At 42.0% G+C, this 18,375-nt stretch overlaps 1 protein-coding gene across 3 annotated transcripts in view; it reads left to right on the top strand.

Annotated features, from left to right (window-relative positions):
- htr4 (5-hydroxytryptamine receptor 4) overlaps positions 1–18,375 on the top strand; it is a 364,595-nt gene that overhangs the window by 114,405 nt on the left and 231,815 nt on the right. The window contains exon 2 of one of the 3 annotated variants that reach the window (XM_034689825.1): positions 7,132–7,240. The exons of the other annotated variants lie outside the window; for them this stretch is intronic. Coding sequence (XP_034545716.1) covers positions 7,132–7,240 — 109 coding nt within the window. The remainder of the gene's footprint in view (positions 1–7,131; positions 7,241–18,375) is intronic. 3 annotated transcript variants of the gene reach the window in all.

The following is an 18,375-nucleotide window of genomic DNA, read 5'->3' as shown; positions in this document are numbered from 1 at the left end:
AAACACTAAATCTGTGACCAATGGTTCAGAAAGGTCCTGCTGCAGGCGCCTCTCCATCAGGTTCAGATTCTGGATCAGATTCAGAGGGTTGAAGTAACGCGGGTCTGTGAGCAGCCGTGTATATTCAGCCAACATGTATCATTATTATTTCAGTGTTTTCCTCCGGTGATGAAATAATAAGGGTGTGACAAGATCTTGGGACATGCATAGTTAAAAAAAAGGCCGAAAGCATGGACAAAACTAACAGGTGACATATTCTGCTCTTTTTCATCAACATATATTGGTCTAAGAGGTCCTCAAAACATGTCTTTAAAGTTTATTGCTCAATAAAACTCTTTGAAATCAGATTTTGGTCTGCCTGTAAACCCCTCTTTTTCAGCCCTGCTCAGAACAGGCTGTTTTCTGTGTCTGTGCCTTTAAATGAGAATGAGCTCTCTGACCACGCCCCCTCAGGAAGTGGATGTGGTCAGAGATTTCAAAGGGTTTTTTGAGCATAAACTTTAAAGACATGCTTTGGGGACCTCTTAGACCAATATATGTTGATGAAAAAGAGCGTAATATGTCACCTTTAAGTGTCCAGCTGTTAGTTTTGTCCGTGCTTTCGGCCTTTTTTTTAACTATGCATGTCCCAAGATCTTGTCACACCCTTATTATTTCATCACTGGAGGAAAACTGAATTAATAAAGGTTAGTGTGTTTGAGTCTGTCCCTTTATTTCTCAGATTCTACCTCATCTTTTAAACTTCATGCAAAACTGAAATTCATGGAGTTTAAAAACACAAATGTAAGCTTTGTTTGTGTCGTAAGAACGAGGTCCATTCCACCATTACTTCATAGCAAACGTCCTGGACTGTGTTGAACACAACAGCTTGAGAGCATCGAGGCTGATATTTACTCTGAGTGTGCAGGACGGAGGGTTTGTTATGCAAACTGTCCCCCGAGGCAGAGCTTCTCTGGAGCTTAAGTGATCTCCGGTGGGGTTAAACTCGGCGTGTGAAGCTGAGGAATCATCCCGTCTTGTTTGGCAACATCAGTATGACGACAAACACAGGGTGGGAATCTTCGTGTGGAGTTCCATCTATTATGTCTGAGCTCTGCCGTGCTGAGTGTGTGTTTGATTCGAGGCCCAGTGTCTCATCCCCGACCTGCAGGAGTGAGTCACACTGCCAGCCCAGTCGGAGCGTTCGTGATGAGCTAATGTAACGGATCCTATTTTTAGCCGAGCCCCCTGCTGTGCTGGCTGGTTTACTTTGAAGATCTCTCCTCCAAACATCTGAACTGGCTCGGTTTCACATTCCTCTAATCTCGGCACCCTGTGCCCTGCGAAAAAAGTTCTCAAAGTGAGGAAACAGAAATCAGAGCTTAGCTGCTGCTTTTAAGACGAGGACGTCTCTGCTGCTCTATCAGAGACTGTCAACGTGGAGGAGGAGGAGGATACACGTCCATCAGACTTCTTGTCTGTATGCAAAGTAAACTTCCTGTAAACTACACTTAGTGAATATATTGTCCACAGAAACATTATTAGGATTATAAAGGTGCACTCAACAGGTGAACAGCTTTTACTTAAATGTGTGCCATACGTTCAGCAGGCTGGGAGCAACATGAGAATCTGTTTTTGTTGTTGTTTTAGCAGCCAGATGAAAGTTTGTAGAAGACTGATGACTTCTTTTTGAGCTGTTTCCCCTCAGGAACTATTAATCTAGAGAAAAGGAACCCTTAGAGGAACCTTAGGGTCTAAATAAGTCCCTACAGTGTCATTTTATCCCTTCAGAAAAGTTCCTGTTTGGATGCTTTGTTTGTTTTGTTTTTGAGAGCACAAGAACTTTGACATTAAGCCTCTCTTAGAGTTAGATCTTGTGTGTATCAACGAGGTGTCAGTGATTGTGAGTATTTTAGCTGGAGGGTGAAACATATTTGAAAACTTTGAAACTCAGGTTCGTCCTGTAACCTTTTCCCCTGCCTTCATGGCTTCTTGTCTTCACCACATGGAGTATGGGCATAAATAATATTAATAATAATACATTTTATTTATATAGCGCTTTTTCAAAAACTCAAAGACACTGTACAATTGTTAAAATCAATACAAGCAAAATAAACAAATAACAAGTAACACAGATCAAACAAAGCAACACAACAGTACAATCACAAATGAAAAGCTAACTTAAAAAGGTGAGTTTTTAAAAGAGATTTGAAAGCTGAAGGGTCAGAGCAGTTTTGGATATGGGAGGGGAGTGAGTTCCAGAGGGTGGGGGGCGGCTACTGAGAAGGCTCTGTCCCAGGTTCGGTGCTTGGTTCTGTGAGGTGGGGACAGGAGGTTGGCGTGTGAGGAGCGCAGGTTACGGGAAGGAGTGTGATGGTGGAGGAGGTCAGTGAGGTAGGAAGGGGCCTGGTGGTGGAGGAGGTCAGTGAGGTAGGAAGGGGCCTGGTGGTGGAGGAGGTCAGTGAGGTAGGAAGGGGCCTGGTGGTGGAGGAGGTCAGTGAGGTAGGAAGGGGCCTGGTGGTGGAGGAGGTCAGTGAGGTAGGAAGGGGCCTGGTGGTGGAGGGCTTTGTGGGTGAGGAGGAGGATTTTAAACTGTATGCGGTAGGGTAGGGGACGGGGAGCCAATGAAGGTGTTGGAGGACTGGGGGGTGATGTGGTCACGGGAGCGGGTGCAGGTGAGGAGGCGTGCAGCAGAGTTTTGAATGTTTTGCAGTTTATGGAGGACTTTGGATGATGTGCCGTACAGGATGCTGTTACAGTAATCTAAACGGGATGTGATGAATGCGTGGATAAGGGTTTCTGCGGCAGAGAAAGAGAGGAATGGACGGAGGCGGGCGATGTTTCGGAGGTGGAAGAAGGCCGTTTTAGCGAGCTGGGTGACGTGGTTTTGAAAAGAAAGGTTGCTGTCAAAAATGATTCCAAGGTTACGGATGTGAGGTGCAGGAGATAGAGTCGAGTTATTTAAAGTGAGAGTGAAATTTGGAATGGGATTTGTGAGGGACTTGGGGCCGATGATTATGAGGTCGGATTTGTCGTAGTTCAGTGATAGGAAGTTGGTATGCATCCATGTTTTTATTTCAGAGAGGCAGTTTGTGATAGTGGAGTGTGTTACAGTGGTTACAGCATACAGCATACACATCACACGCGCAGGCTTTCAGTAACAAATCAAAAAGTCCACTGAGCGATGGTTCAAATTTACTTGAGGTTTTTTGCTGCATCATAAAACAATAAATCAAACAAAAACAGTCTTTTTTGGGTTCAAGTTAAAGTAAGTTCCTGCGTTCAATGACGGTGTGCACCGTGATCCGTCCTCTGTGCCATGCGCCCCAACTTAGACACTCATCACCTGTGGAGGGTGCAGACAAAGTTAACAGGCAAAGTAAAAATGCAGAAAATGAACAAACTATGCAAATTAGAAATAAACTAGAATACGGCTCCTATAATATTAGGAATTAAACTCAAGGTAATCTCATTTATGGAGTACATTTCTGCCAAAAAAGACAATTTAAGATGCTTCACACTAGGGGTGAGCCCGACTAAGGATTTGCTAAGTCGAATCTGATTCATCAGATTTTGCCCATAGTCGACGAATAGTGGAATGTTTGTTGTTTTTCCTTATTGACCCAAAGTCTGCATGATGGTGACCGCATGTCAATATTACACATAACCCTTTACAATTAAGAGACTCATAGCTTAAAGTAAAAGGGACAACAGATTATTATGAGATGTTTTAAATCTATATTGCAAAAACAACGAGGTGACGAAGGAGAGAAAACTCAAATAAGACCACCATCAGTTAAACATGGAACAACGCTCCACTATAGAGAAAGGAATCAGGAGATATTTAAACAGTGTTCACACAGCAGAGAGCAGCACTGCAGAGGGTAGTCTGTCCAACTTAAGCCTAAACATTTGTATAATGTTCAAAATCAAACCTGAACCAGCTAAAGGGTTTTTAAATCTCTTAACAGAACCTTTTAAAACAGTCTTTCATCGCGTCTTTGTCCGCTTGACTCTTTTCAAATTGTACGTGAGGAAAACCATCGTGTGTACGGGCAGAAGTGCGCTCCTGTCTTTGTTGACTGTAAATCCTGTCTTTGAGAATATCCTCTCTGATGGTGTGGAGGTGGATGGGATGCTGTGGATTGTTTTTGAGGCTTCGGACAGCTTTTGGGTATCCCTCCTGGTTCTTTTGGCCCCGTACAGTTTTTGTGTGGTCCGGTAATCCTTGATCTCACAGCCCTCTTCATGAAGCTGCTCCTCATCTTCATCACTAGTTTTAGGATCAACTGAAGTTTTATTTCCTGACATTTTGAGCTGCCATGAACGTAGAAAGATTTAAAGGCCAGCTGAGGTACGTCTGCTCCACAGGTCCCGCTAAATGGGAGAGTCCACCTTTAATTACCAGGGGAGATTTAATTACCACTTTAAGGAGATTTAACACTTCAAGAGCTGTTCTCAGAATTACATTAAATAAGTCTATATTTATATAACAATAGGATATATGAGACACTATTTTTAAGGGAAACAGGAAAATAATGTAAAATTAGACATTGAGCACCCCCATGGTTTGAATGGAATGATCCATGTTTCATATGCAAATATTCAACTATGAGTTTGGCAGTCGACTAAGGCTCGTTAGAACCAATCGTCCAATATTCGACTATTTGGGGTCACCCCTACTTCACACAGTGTATTTAAAACAGCATAAAGGATTACATTTAAAAACTCGCCTCAAAATAAAACTTTAATATATGTAGAACTTCTCTGACAGACTGCAAATGTGCAATAATGAGTGACTTGATGAAAAAAGATGCAAAAGTAGTGACAGAACTAGGTAGTAAACAGTTTATGAGGAGCTGATAATACAGGGTTTGTCAGTCTGTGTGCATTTTTGGGGTTATTTCAATAATGTCTGAGAACTGACGTGCATGTTTCAGTTTTAGAATAAATGCACAGATCATTACTTGGACCTTTGACCTGATTATTTAAAATCAATATGTCTGCAGCCTTTCCAAAAAGAGGTCATCAGGAAACACTGCATCAATAAAAGAAACACCTGTGCATGATGAAACCGGATCTTTACATCCACTGATGTTGTAAATTCTTTCAGTTCAAGAGTGATATCCGTTATTGAACATTGCTCCGGTGAAGACCAAAGTCATATCTGGTGAAGGAATGCCAAACTGTTTCAGCCTGTCACACTGGAAGAGGCCACTTGTTTGATTATCTATGTCTCTGCATGCTGTGAGGTCAAAGTTCATCTTCCTGCTGATGATAAACTCATTATATAAAAGTTTTCTCTCTGACTCAGACACAGAGGAACAGCTTCCTTTGGATATCCTTGTGTCTAAGTAAAGCTTTCTTGGCGTGCTCGAGAGGATATCTGCTGTGCATTTTTTATCTTTTTATTGTTCCAAGTTTCCAGCTCTCAGCAGAACGAAGGCTCAGAGAGCAGATAGTATCTTTGTAGATAGAAGCTTTACAAGACTTGCAGGTTCAGACCGTTTATTTACTCTGATGTGCCACTGTGCCAGGAAGGGCTTGCCTCAGACTACCAGGGTTATGGCACTGCAATAAAATGACTCACACACTCATGAAAGCTTGCAAAGAAAAAGAGCACAGAGCAGAAAATAATGAAGTTAAATTATGTGAATGGATTATTGGAGAAGTGCTTGTTATGAAGTTGACACCACATCTGTTTCAACCAGGAGGGATTCATAATGAGTAAACAAGTATTGACAAGTTTAGAAAATAGGAGAAATGTGCCATGTCTTTGGAGATTAGCCTCCATCGTGTTGCCTTCATGAAGGGGAAGTGAGGCCCAGAGCCGGGGGTGAAGGAAGGATGCAGGATGAGCTGAGGAGGTGGAGGATGCTGGATGCTGATGAGATGAGTTGGAGGTGACTGGGGTAGATACATTACATCTGAAAGGAGGACAGATTCTTTGAGGATGAATCTGTTTAGTTTAGCTCTTGGAAGAGTTAACTCGCATAATGAACTGATCACCAGATGAAGAGTCCATTGATTTTAACCATGTGCCATGAAATGCAGAATATTAGTTGCGCTGGTATGGAAGAAGGTTTAAACTGTCCTCCTGTGTGATGATTCCTATTGCATTTAGCAAAGTCCCCAATGTGCAATTCCTGTGCGGCTGTGTAGCTCTTTCTCATACCAACAGTTTGCAAACTCCTGCCTACATGAAGTTATTTTTCATTTTTTATTTTTTGGCCTTTTTGCCTTTATTGTATATGACAGCTGAAGAGAGACAGGAAATGTGGGGAGTAGAGAGCGGGGGAAGACATGCAGGAAATGGTCAACCGGCCAGGAATCGAACCTGCGACCCCCTGCGACGAGGACTGTAGCCTCTGTATGTGGGGCGTTTAGACCGCTAGGCCCCGCCTACATAAAGCTTTGAAGTGGGGACCCATTGCCTGCGACCACTTTTGCCTAGACTTGCACCACCTGCCACTTTAGTGACGCATAATGAGCTGATCACCAGAAGGACAGAGATAGGGAGAGGGATTTACTTGATTGAAACAGTCCACCAGCTTGAAGTTATGCTCAGCTTTATTTGTTGTGTACAAATGGTTGCTTGAAGTCATCATTTTATTGTTGCATTGAGCAAAATCTGGGATTTTTTCTCAGAAAGTTTTATTTGAGAGTCAAACTGGATTTTGCATTTTTATTATTACTTGCCAAACTACAGATCCTTGCATATTAAACATTGAGGCACCAGATTGTCATATATTTTGACCCCTTGATGAAAACCTGCTGTTTTTAAGAGTTATTAATGAAACTTATTGGTTAAAAGTTGTCTTAATTGTGCAGAAATGTACATCCATAAATGTCCCCAGTTGTGTTTGCAGGTCAGGATTTGATCCCTGGCTTTCTAAAGCGAGCACAGGTAGCACTTTCCTCCATCATCAATAAGCTGCTATGCTGATGTAAAAGCACGTCTGTGACCTACATGCCGCCGTCGATGCTGCCTAACAGAAACAACTATTAAGGTTAATGGGAGCGAGGACGCTCTGGCTCCTCCGGTGGGGAGTCATCTCCCCTTTGTGATACTCTGAGAGTTCACTTTATGTACACAGAGCTTAATGTTACTTTTAATGGCAACCTTTAATAAAGTCTTTATTGGATTTTCAGTTTGCAAACAAATCCTCGGAGGCAGCGCCGCTCTGGAGGCACAACTCAACTTTCTGGTCTGGTTTAAGCTCACAGAGAGGAGCTGAGGAGGCGGCAGAGTATCAGCCGAGTAAGTGCTGCACAACTGAATTACATGATCAACAACAAAAGAAAATCAACCTTGTTTTGATCATTTATTCATTCATTTTGATACATTTTACAAATTGGCTGCTGTTTTTCTGATTTGAATCAATGTTAATTTCCTGGTTTTAAACAAAAAGCATGACGCATGATTGAGAGAGAATAAAAATCAGCTGATTGGTTGATTCGGAAATATTAATATTTGACAGGAGGAAGCTAACAAAAGAATATATCGAATCAAATTGATTTTTGGAGTGTCTTTGAGACGTGCACCAAAACAAAAAACTAAAGACTGCATCTTAAAACATTTAACTGGACATTTTGGCCTCGGTTCCAGCCAATGAACAGGTCTTTATGTTCTTAATTTACAAGTGTCACCACCACATCTTTGCTGCTGCTCTCCCTGCCTTGGCTTTTTATATATGCAAATGAAAGAGAAGGGGAGGTGTGCTCTCCCCGCCTCAGGTTTTGGTATTCCAGGGAGCTCTCACAACAGAACCAAACCACCAAATTGAACTTATTGCTTGCATATAATAATTATCTTTGACTAGAGTGGTCCTAATTTGATTTACAATCTTTATGCTCTTAATTTACAAGTGTCACCAGCACATCTTTACTGCTGCTCTCCCTGCCTTGGCTTTTTATATATGCAAATGAAAGAGAAGGGGAGGTGTGCTCTCCCTGCCTCAGGTTTTGGTATTCCAGGGAGCTCTCACAACAGAACCATACCACCAAATTGAACTTATTGCTTGCATATAATCATTATCTTTGACTAGAGTGGTCCTAACTGGATTTACAATCTTTATGCTCTTAATTTACAAGTGTCACCAGCACATCTTTGCTGCTGCTCTCCCTGCCTTGGCTTTTTATATATGCAAATGAAAGAGAAGCGGAGGTGTGCTCTCACCGCCTCAGGTTTTGGTATTCCAGGGAGCTCTCACAACAGAACCATACCACCAAATTGAACTTATTGCTTGCATGTAATAATTATCTTTGACTAGAGTGGTCCTAACTGGATTTACAATGCATCCACATCAAATCATGAGTATTTTTTTCTGACAAACCACCTCCTGTTCACATTTTAATGAACTATTCACAATCAATGAATGGAAAGAAGAGTTTTTATGTTGTTATAGTAAAACAAATCTGTCCATGGTAAAGATTTGACTGCATAGTTTGGCATACACAAATAATAAGTGAGTTCTTCAGACTTCATTTATACTGAACAGTCCTTTGATTTTAATCATGTGACATAAAATGCAGAATATTAGTCGCACTGGTATGAACGAGGCAGTCAGTTTTCTCTCTCTGAGAAGGGAAACGGGTTTAAACTATCTTCCTGTGTGATGGTTGCATTCAGCAAAGTCCACAATGTGCAGTTCCTGTGCAGCTGTGTAGCCCTTTCTCGTACCAACTGTTTGCAAACTCCATGATGCAATCCTTCAAACTATCAGTATTTAACTTGAGTGCAGACTACAGACCGTTTTGAAGTGAGGACCCATTGCCTGCGACCAATTTTGCATAGACTTGCACCACCTGCCTCTGTAGTGATGGATTTAAACTGCTCAGAAAGACTGACAAACAACATGATACCTGACAGTGGCTTTGGCTTACTTTTGTTGCATCATACCTTCATGTGACTTTTATTATTCAGGTACTTCTCATTTGTTCTGAGTTCACTTTTCCCTCAGGTTTGTCCTGTTTTAAAGGTGTTTATCAGTAGGTAACAGTCAAGCCTTAACACGCTGTATATTGAACATTCACATTACACTGTCAGGATCGTAAACTCTCCTGCTTTCCCAGTTTACTGCCTCTAAACTCAAATCTTTAAGTGCCATTTATTGATTCCAGATTGGTGGCAAACAATGTTCATAAAAACACAGGCGGCTGTTTATTGTGCAATCATACAGCTTTAAGTATTAGACAGTATAACCAGCCTGAGGGCTTCAGTGTGGGAGACGGGACAGACTGTGGCCTTGTACTTTGCCCCAGAGAACCTGATTGAGAGGAAGCCGGGCCGTCTGCCATGACTTGTTAAATTGTTGGAGGTGTCATGTTGTAAAATTCAGACGTTGAATAATGAAACAACAATAGGCTGCATTGTTCAGATGAGATGGAAATACAGTTTGTGGTTTTTACGGGCCGTGGAAGGCTGTGCTCTGGATTGTAATAAAAAGTAACTTGGAGGTTTTATTGTCCTCTAAAATGTTTTATTTTAAATTCTAAGATGGTTTTTACTGCTCCTTTGGTATGTTTTAGTTTTTACTTTAGGTCTAAATCATATCTTTATTGAAACCTTAAGAGGGGAAGGTGCACAGGCACTCCATGGTTTATTCAAAACTAACAAATCCCCAAACTACAAACTATAAAACTAAAGCAGTTTGGTTTGGGTAACATCACGAGGGGGTACGATGTTCATTATCCACTGTTGAGTTTTCCTCCTGGTTAGATGAAGCTTTAAACCATGTGTTACCTGACTTTCTAATACCTTAACCATGAGTGAACCTCTCTTTAGATGACCCCAGTCCTGCGGGCATACCTCCCCTCTTTAAAGGTGACATATAATGCAAAATGGACTTTTTAATGGTTCTCTACCTGAAATCTGTGTCCCTGTCTACAAACCCCCCGAGAATGAAAATAATCCATTCTGCCCCTGTTCTGATTTCTACACCTTTCTGTAAATGTGTGCTGAAACGAGCCGTTTCAGTTTTCAGTGTTTTTCATACGTCACAACGCCATCCGGTCTGTAACAGGAAGTCAGAGCTCGGAGCTTGTTCAGCCCATAGACTGTATAAAATACAACTCAACCGTTTTTCATTCCCTGCACACATGTGTGCTAACAAGGAGCTTAGGAGGGAGGCATGCTAGTTGTAGGCTGTCTCAATAAACACAAAGGTCGGTTTTACTCCCCACGTCTGCAGATTTGAAGATCTAGTGGATGATTTTTATTTATCATGGAAAAGTGCTAGCGCTAGTTAGCATAGCCACATAGCTACATGTTTGTAGCTGTGTACCAAGACACACGTCTACATACTGATAAATAAAACAACAAGAAACACTAAATCTGTGACCAATGGTTCAGAAAGGTCCTGCTGCAGGCGCCTCTCCGTCAGGATCAGATTCTGGATCAGATTCAGAGGGTTGAAGTAACGTGATCTCTGAGCAGCCGTGTATATTCAGCCAACATGTAAACATTAGATCAACGTGCTGGACAGCCGAGGCACATCCACTTCCTGAGGGGGCGTGGTCAGAGGGAAAACAGAGTGTTCTGAGGAGGACTGAAGAAGAGGGGTTTTCAGGCAGACCAAAATCTGATTTCAAAGTGTTTTTTTGAGCATAAACTTTAAAGACATATTCTGGGGACCTCTTAGACCAATATATATTGATGAAAAATACGTGATATGTCACCTTTAAGATTCAATAATGTGGTTTTAGTTGAGACTGCAAAGATGATACCGTCTCAAGCATACAGAACACGGTTTGAATAAAACCAAACTAGACTTAAATGCTGAATCACATAAAGAATACACTCTCAGGGTGATAGGGTCTGTTATTATCACAAATTGCACCAAGCTCCAATTTAATGACGCAGCTAAACACAGTAATTTCATTAGAGGATTGAGCCTGTAATCATTCTGTTATTATAGAATGATGGTTATGTTTCTGTGGATGGGCTTACAAACCTCAGCACAGCCTTGTTGGAATACTTTGTTAGATCTGACACTGAAGGCGGCTTCATTTTTAGAAATTGAATTGGGATGGGTCTTTAAATAGCTTTTCTTAACTTACTTAAAACATACTTTTAACGCAGAGCCTTTCCTGATTTTAACTGAATTTATTTTATTTTATTTTAACCGTCTTAAGAAATATATTTTAAAACAATTTTATTCCTGTAGAGTTATTTTAGGGGAATTTTATGTATTTTAGAAAATGGTTTATTTCATGATCTTGACTTTTGGGTTTTTATGAACTACCTGTTTTATTTTGCTGCATGTGAAGCACTTTGTAACTTGGCTTTTGAAAAGTGCTCTACAAATAAAATTATTATTATTCACCATGGTTAAATATTACAACTCTTCAATGTTTACCTCAACTTTCATATCCTGCTTCTTCCTCTTGAGCACCATTGCCATCAACCTCAGCTCTACTGTAGCTTTAATACACCTGATAGGTCCTACAATTCTTCCTACCTCCCTTCCAAGTAGTTTTCTATTTTTAATACTCGTGTGTCTTATAGATTCAACTGATTTGTTCTTGTATTCTGCATGTTATTCTGGCCTAGGAGCTTTTTTTGATGCTTTTCTTTTAGGATTAGCAAAAAGTGCTAATTTAAGACGTTAGGTAAAGTGAGTATCATTGATTTTCTTGTTGCAATTTCACCTGCAACAGTGAGTGAGATACATCAGCCAGCAAGTGAACATTTTGTCCTTGAAATATGTTGTGTTTGAAGCAGGTAAGAACGGCATGTGTAAGGCTAGGAGCGACTTTGACAAAGACTAAAATGTGACAGCTGCATAACTGAGCCTGACTTCTGCAAATCTGCAGCTCTTGTGAGGTGTTCCCGGTCTGCAGGAGTCACCAAAACTGGTGCAAGGAAGTAAAACCAATGAACTAGCGATCCGGTCATAGGCAGTCAAGGCTCACACATGTACATAGGGAGCAAAGGTTGACAAGTATGGTGCAATCCAACAGAAGACCTGCTTGAGCTTCAGATGCGGAAGAACTTCATGCTCGCTCTGATGGAAGCTTGTTGTGTTGACTGCAGCTTCCATCTGCTGCAGAAAAAGCCTACAATGGTCACGTGAGCATCAAAACCGGATCACAGAGCAGGGGAAGACTATGCCCCTGCATTCCCCAGATCTCAATCCAACCCAGCTTCTGCAGGATGTACTGGACAACCAAGTCTGATCCATGGAGGCCTAACCTCACAACTTCCAGGACTTAAAGGATCTGCTGCTAAGGTCCTGGTGCAAGATACAACAGCACACCTTCAGAGGTCTAGAAGAGTCCACGTCCCATCAGGTCAGGGCTGTGTTGGGCGTGAGCTGGGGAGGGATGGGGGCCTACACAACATGAGACAGACAGCTGGTCATAATGTGTTTAAGAGTCTGGTGTTTTTACTTGGAGGACATTTTCATCGATATTCGAGGAAGAAGTCCGAGTTCACTGGAGTTATAATTTCTGAGGAACACATTTTTAAAGTAGTGTTTGTTTGTGACGCACCATGCCGGCCTGACGAACTCTATAAACCCTTGGGTTTTACTGTTTGCTCTCAGGAACAACAAGACCATGCAGGATTACTGATAACAAAGGAATGCATATAAAACTCTGTGTGCTCACTTGAGCTGAAGAAGAGTTATGACACATTGAGGCTGTCGGTAGTGCTCGGTTAAATGATCATCAGTACTCCTAGCTTGTGTCTCTCATTTTGCTTTCCAGCTTTAAACTTCTGTACCAACTTTTCTTCTAAGCTGCTGCCACTCCTGACTTTTATACCCTTGAGTCCGTGAGTCACTTTCTCTGCAGGTGATCTTTGGAAAGTCCGGCAGGTTTTTATGATATTTGCAGGTCTTCATTGTGACACTGAGAGAAAGTTCCCATATATAATGGGTAATGAGACGGACTGAAGGACGGACACAGAGGACAGGCAGTCAGAGTTGTGAAAGGTCGCTTTTTGATGACTGCTCAGAGCTCAGGGGCCGCTCCTTATTGCTGATGTTATTGAGTGTTCTGACATTCAGTTCAAGCCAATATCTGAACCAAATACCAGACGGCGTTTAATCATCCTCTCAGGAGATTTTTCTCCGGACAGAAGGTGCTCTTTGGGGACTTTATCGAGGGTTCAGAGAGGGTTTTTGTCCTCGAAGATGGCATCTGTCTCCGGGCTGAAACAGATGAAATACCATCGGTTAAGACTGCAGATCTGTTTTCAGAGGGCAGCTATTCTTAAGCTTCAGAGTTAGAGAAGGACATGCTCATTTTAAAGTATATGGGGTAAATAATGATGCATGTTAAAGAACAGCAAAATGAGTCTTCATTCGAGCAGCCTGAACTAGAACATGCCTGAAAATGAAGAAAATAGCTTGAACAAGTGGACCTCTACTTCATTTTTGTTCAGATTCAGACTGATTTACTGAAAAACTCTTTTGTCTTTCCTAACAGGATGAAAGCTTTCAAAAGGAAAAAATACAAAAAACACATTTTATCAAATTGTGGTGGAAGAAACTTTAAGTACTAGACCTCTACAGATGTGCACAATTGATTTTCTCTTCCTGCACCAGCAAATGCATCTCCAAAAACTGAATAGCATCATCATTTCTGACCTCTGACACCTCTAACTCACCTAACCAAACCTCTACTCTACCAAAACCTCATATCAAAAATGTTCTTGGAAGATTAACTGTTCTATGAATCACATTTGCAGTCATTAATAAGTATTCAAAACCATCCCACGCTCTTATTTTGGTAGGAAGGAAACAGGAAGTTGGTCAGAAGGGACGGAACTTAAGCGGAAACATTCAAAGCTGAATCAACTTGTGAAATGAAAGAAAGGGAAGTGAAAAGTAGAGACTAGAGCTTTCTGTTCTCAAATTAACGAGCATAACTAGATCCCTCAGAGCTGCTTCCTGTTCACCTCTAACTCTCTGTGTTTACGGTTTTAAAGCACAAATGAGACTTGAAATGCTGTTTCATATGGACTACCTGTCAGTCCCATTTTGCACCAGTGTTTTAAGTTTCTTGGTTCACCTGGTTGCTTGACCTGTTGGACTGTTGTGAGGATCTATGTGTGGTGTTGAACATCTGCAGATCTCAGCAGTGAAACTAGTGAGTGACATGTTGCTTTCACTTGTGGGAAAGAAGTTTAGATGCAGGTCACATTTGAGTTGTTGGACCTTACGATGCTTCCTGTTAGTGATGGGTGAATGAAGCTTTGTGCAGCTTTGAGTATTTCTTCCTATTAGCGTGGTAAAAAGATCCGAAGCGTCAAACCACAGTGATTAAACCAACATCTTGTGGTGTGTAAAACTCAGAGCGGCCCTGCTGTTACATATAGCTTTAATATGTGAGAATTAAAGGTCTGAGAAGACTTCTGTTCAGTTGTTCTGCATTCAGTGTTTGTGCTTCAGTGCAGTTTATTGCATTTTAAAATCTTGCGCAGGCACAAAGCTCTAAACTTCAACATTTAATGCTGTTGCAGAACATGAATGAAGCTGTTGGATGTAGCTGTCTGAGTGCTTTGCCTCATGTTTGCTGCTTCATTGTGAATATTTGTGTGACAGTTCAGTATGTTTCTAAGTTAATCTCCTCTGATTGCAAAGTTGTTAAAAGCTGTTTGACTGGATGAAACACTTTCCAAAGCACTGATGTTGAAAGCTCCAGAAACCAGAGGTCATGTGATATTCAATGTTCGATACAACAGCGTGCTACACTCCAGTAACACAAGCTCAGGAGCTTTGGTATCACCTCCCTCCCTCTCCTCTCCTCTTCTGAATAAGGATTTATTTCTGAAAGAGGCCTTGAACTCTGCCCGGGGCAAAAGCCTATGAAATACCATCCTGTGTCAGCTGATATTTGCAATCGATAATGTGATGTGACTCGGGGTCAAATGTGTCTCTGCAGGGTCCCTGTAGCTCCTTTCTTTCCGTCTTTCTCCTTTGACCTTTCTCTCTCTCTCTCCTTTATTTCAGCCTGTTCTGAAACGCACAGTAATTAATGTCAATGCATGAGGTTCAAAACCTGACCGAGACCTTCAGCAGAGAGATTGATTATTTCTATGACATAGTTTTTTAATCCCTGAGTTGAACCACTGCTGCAGGGAAGGTGTCTGACCAGCTGATAAGGAAAAGGCTGCAGAAACAACCGTCTTTTTTATCACAATTTCTCCCTTTACCCTCTTTTTGCTCCCCTCCCCATTATTGCTGCACCCATGAATGATTCAAACCATCATCCCAAGTCTTTGATCGATACCTTAATGAACCTTAAACAGTAGTTTGGGCGGTGTATGCAAATGCAAATAGCCAATAAGCCTTGTTGGACATCATCAGTGGAGAGTAAATAGGCTATTTAAGCTGCGCAGTGTTCCTGCATGCATACCCAGAGACTGCAGGATGTTCATTATTATCAGTCTGGCAAACTGGGCGTAGCACTCCGACTGCCGGATTAGCCAAGCCAACAGGTATGAGAGGGAAACAGGAGGCTGAACCAGACCCGGGAACGAAAGGAGAGGCATCCATCTTGCTATTGAGAGACGTGAAACCCCAAGACTGCCATCAAACTCATATTAGCATTTAAATTAAACTGGAGAATTCATCAAGAGGGGACAGAAGCGTGTGTGTCCTCGTCTTTTGGGTGCAGGAGAATGCCGTATCCTCTGCCAGCCAGCCACCCACCCACCGACTCACAGGAGCTCCATTCTCTCTCAGAGTGAAGTATTTCCTCGCCTGCAGAGCCGCACAGTTGGCAGCAGGTTTGCATCTCACGAACAACAGACAGACAGGCAGATTTGATTACCCCTGTCAAATAGATCCAAACAGAGTCCTCGGTGTGTGTGTGTGTGTGTGTACTTGGACAGAGAACTCCAGAGCGAGTCAGTCCAGGGTAATTTTTCTGTCGTGGCTTTAAAACAGAGCAAGGGGGGGAAAGTTATGAGTGATGAGTGTTTGGTTTTGGGGGGCCTCAGAACACAGGAGCAGACACATAATTAGAGTGAACTGAAACAGAAAGGAGGATTCAAGGTGGGGCGGCTGTCGGTGTGAAAATAGAAGCTGGGCAGGACGGATCCTCTCAGCCATGGGTTAGAAACGTCTGAACTAAGTACTTGCTTTAAAGCTTTAACCCTGATTAGCAAAGTTAAACTACATGTCCTCAGGAGATATTCAAGGTTTCACATCATTTTCTGCTTTCCTCTTTTAAAGGTGACATTATGCTCTTTTTCATCAAAATATATTGGTCTAAGAGGTCCCCAAAACATGTCTTTAAAGTTTATTGCTAAAAAAAACACTTTGAAATCAGATTTTGGTCTGCCTGTAAACCCCTCTTTTTCAGCCCTGCTCAGAACAGGCTGTTTTCTGTGTCTGTGCCTTTAAATGAGAATGAGCTCTCTGACCACGCCCCCTCAGGAAGTGGGTGTGGCCTCGGCTCTCCAGCACGTTGATCTAATGTTTACATGTTGGCTGAATATACACGGCTGCTCACAGACCCACGTTACTTCAACCCTCTGAATCTGATCCAGAATCTGATCCTGACGGAGAGGCGCCTGCAGCAGGACCTTTCTGAAGGATTGGTCACAGATTTAGTGTTTCTTGTTGTTTTATTTATCAGTATGTCGACGTGTGTCTTGGTACACAGCTACCAACATGTAGCTCTGTGGCTATGCTAACTAGCGCTAGCACTTTTCCATGATAAATAAAGATCCTCTACTAGATCTTCAAATCTGCAGACGTGGGGAGTCAAACCGACCTTTGTGTTTATTAAGACAGCCTACAACTAGCATGCCTCCCTCCTAAGCTCCTTGTTAGCACACGTGTGTGCAGGGAATGAAAAACAGAGGAGGGGTTGAGTTGTATTTTATACAGTCTATGGGCTGAACAAGCTCCGAGCTCTGACTTCCTGTTACAGACCGGATGGCGTTGTGACGTATGAAAAACACTGAGAACTGAAACGGCTCGTTTCAGCACACATTTACAGAAAGGTGGAGAAATCAGAACAGGGGCAGAATGGATTCTTTTCATTTTCGGGGGGGTTTGTAGACAGGGACACATATTTCAGGTAGAGAATCATTAAAAAGTCCATTTTGCATGATATGTCACCTTTAAACTACATGTCCTCAGGAGATATTCAAGGTTTCACATCATTTTCTGCTTTCCTCTTTTAAGGTATCACTTCATCAACTTAGCTGAATCTTGACAGAATAATCTCAACATCTGGCCTTCTGTATTTTCTCTCTCTAAAATAGCCACATGTGAACATTTTCCAGCCTCTGTTGAAGAAGTGTTTGACTTGTAATTTGAAGAAGAGGAGCACACAGTTCCCTCAGACTTCCTTCCCTGACATGCAAAGATCACTGTGAAAACAAAGGGTTATTTAAGATGTTTTTCTGCTCAATATCTAATTTCAGGAACATTCCTCTCTTCTGTTTGATTACTGAGAAAAAGTCCTGATTTGTTTTCGCTTCATGTCGTGTCAGGTATTGTTGTGAAGCGACCGTTTTAAATACTGTTTTCCATCAACTCTTCCAAATTGAACATCCCTCCAGCTGTTAGTGTTTCATGCACAGAAAAAAACAATCCCTGTGTGATCTCAGCTCTGACTGTCTGAACGGGAAACAAACAGAATGGCCGTACGATAATTACCCACGGGTTCCAGCTGACACGCCAGTCTGCCAAGAAATGCAGTTGTTGTTATGTGAGCTATAGAAACAGGAAGTTCGGTTATATCTGTGAAAAGCTGGTGTGCTCTTCTGACTGGTAGACTCCTCAGAAATTCAATTTCAATTGAATTAACTCATCCCTAATGCAAAGGGAACAACAGCAGAGGTCAGTGGGAACTAGGGATGTACATTTCAAGGATTTTCCTTGAACGATCTTGGAAATATTAATGATCAAGTATAGATTAGTCACTTAAAAAAAATTAGGGTTAGGATTAGGGTTAGGGTTTGGATTAGGGTTAGGGATGGGTTTGGATTAGGGTTAGGGTTTGGGTTAGGGTTAGGATTAGGGTTAGGGTTTGGATTAGGGTTAGGGTTTGGGTTTGGGTTAGGGTTAGGATTAGGGTTAGGGTTAGGATTAGGGTTAGGGTTTGGATTAGGGTTTGGGTTAGGGTAAGGGTTAGGATTAGGATTAGGAGTTGGGGTTAGGGACCGGGTTAGGGTTAGGGTTAGGGGTGGGGTTAGGGTTAGGGTTAGGGTTCGGGTTAGGGTTAGGGTTAGGATTAGGGTTAGGGTTTGGATTAGGGTTAGGGTTTGGGTTTGGGTTAGGGTTAGGATTAGGGTTAGGGTTAGGATTAGGGTTAGGGTTTGGATTAGGGTTTGGGTTAGGATTAGGGTTAGGGTTAGGGTTAGGATTAGGGTTAGGGTTTGGATTAGGGTTAGGGTTTGGGTTTGGGTTAGGGTTAGGATTAGGGTTA

This window comes from Notolabrus celidotus, chromosome 8, assembly GCF_009762535.1.
Source record: "Notolabrus celidotus isolate fNotCel1 chromosome 8, fNotCel1.pri, whole genome shotgun sequence".
NCBI lineage: Eukaryota > Metazoa > Chordata > Actinopteri > Labriformes > Labridae > Notolabrus > Notolabrus celidotus.
The sequence above is the reverse complement of the archived record's forward strand: the minus strand, read 5'-3'. Positions and strand labels throughout refer to the sequence as shown.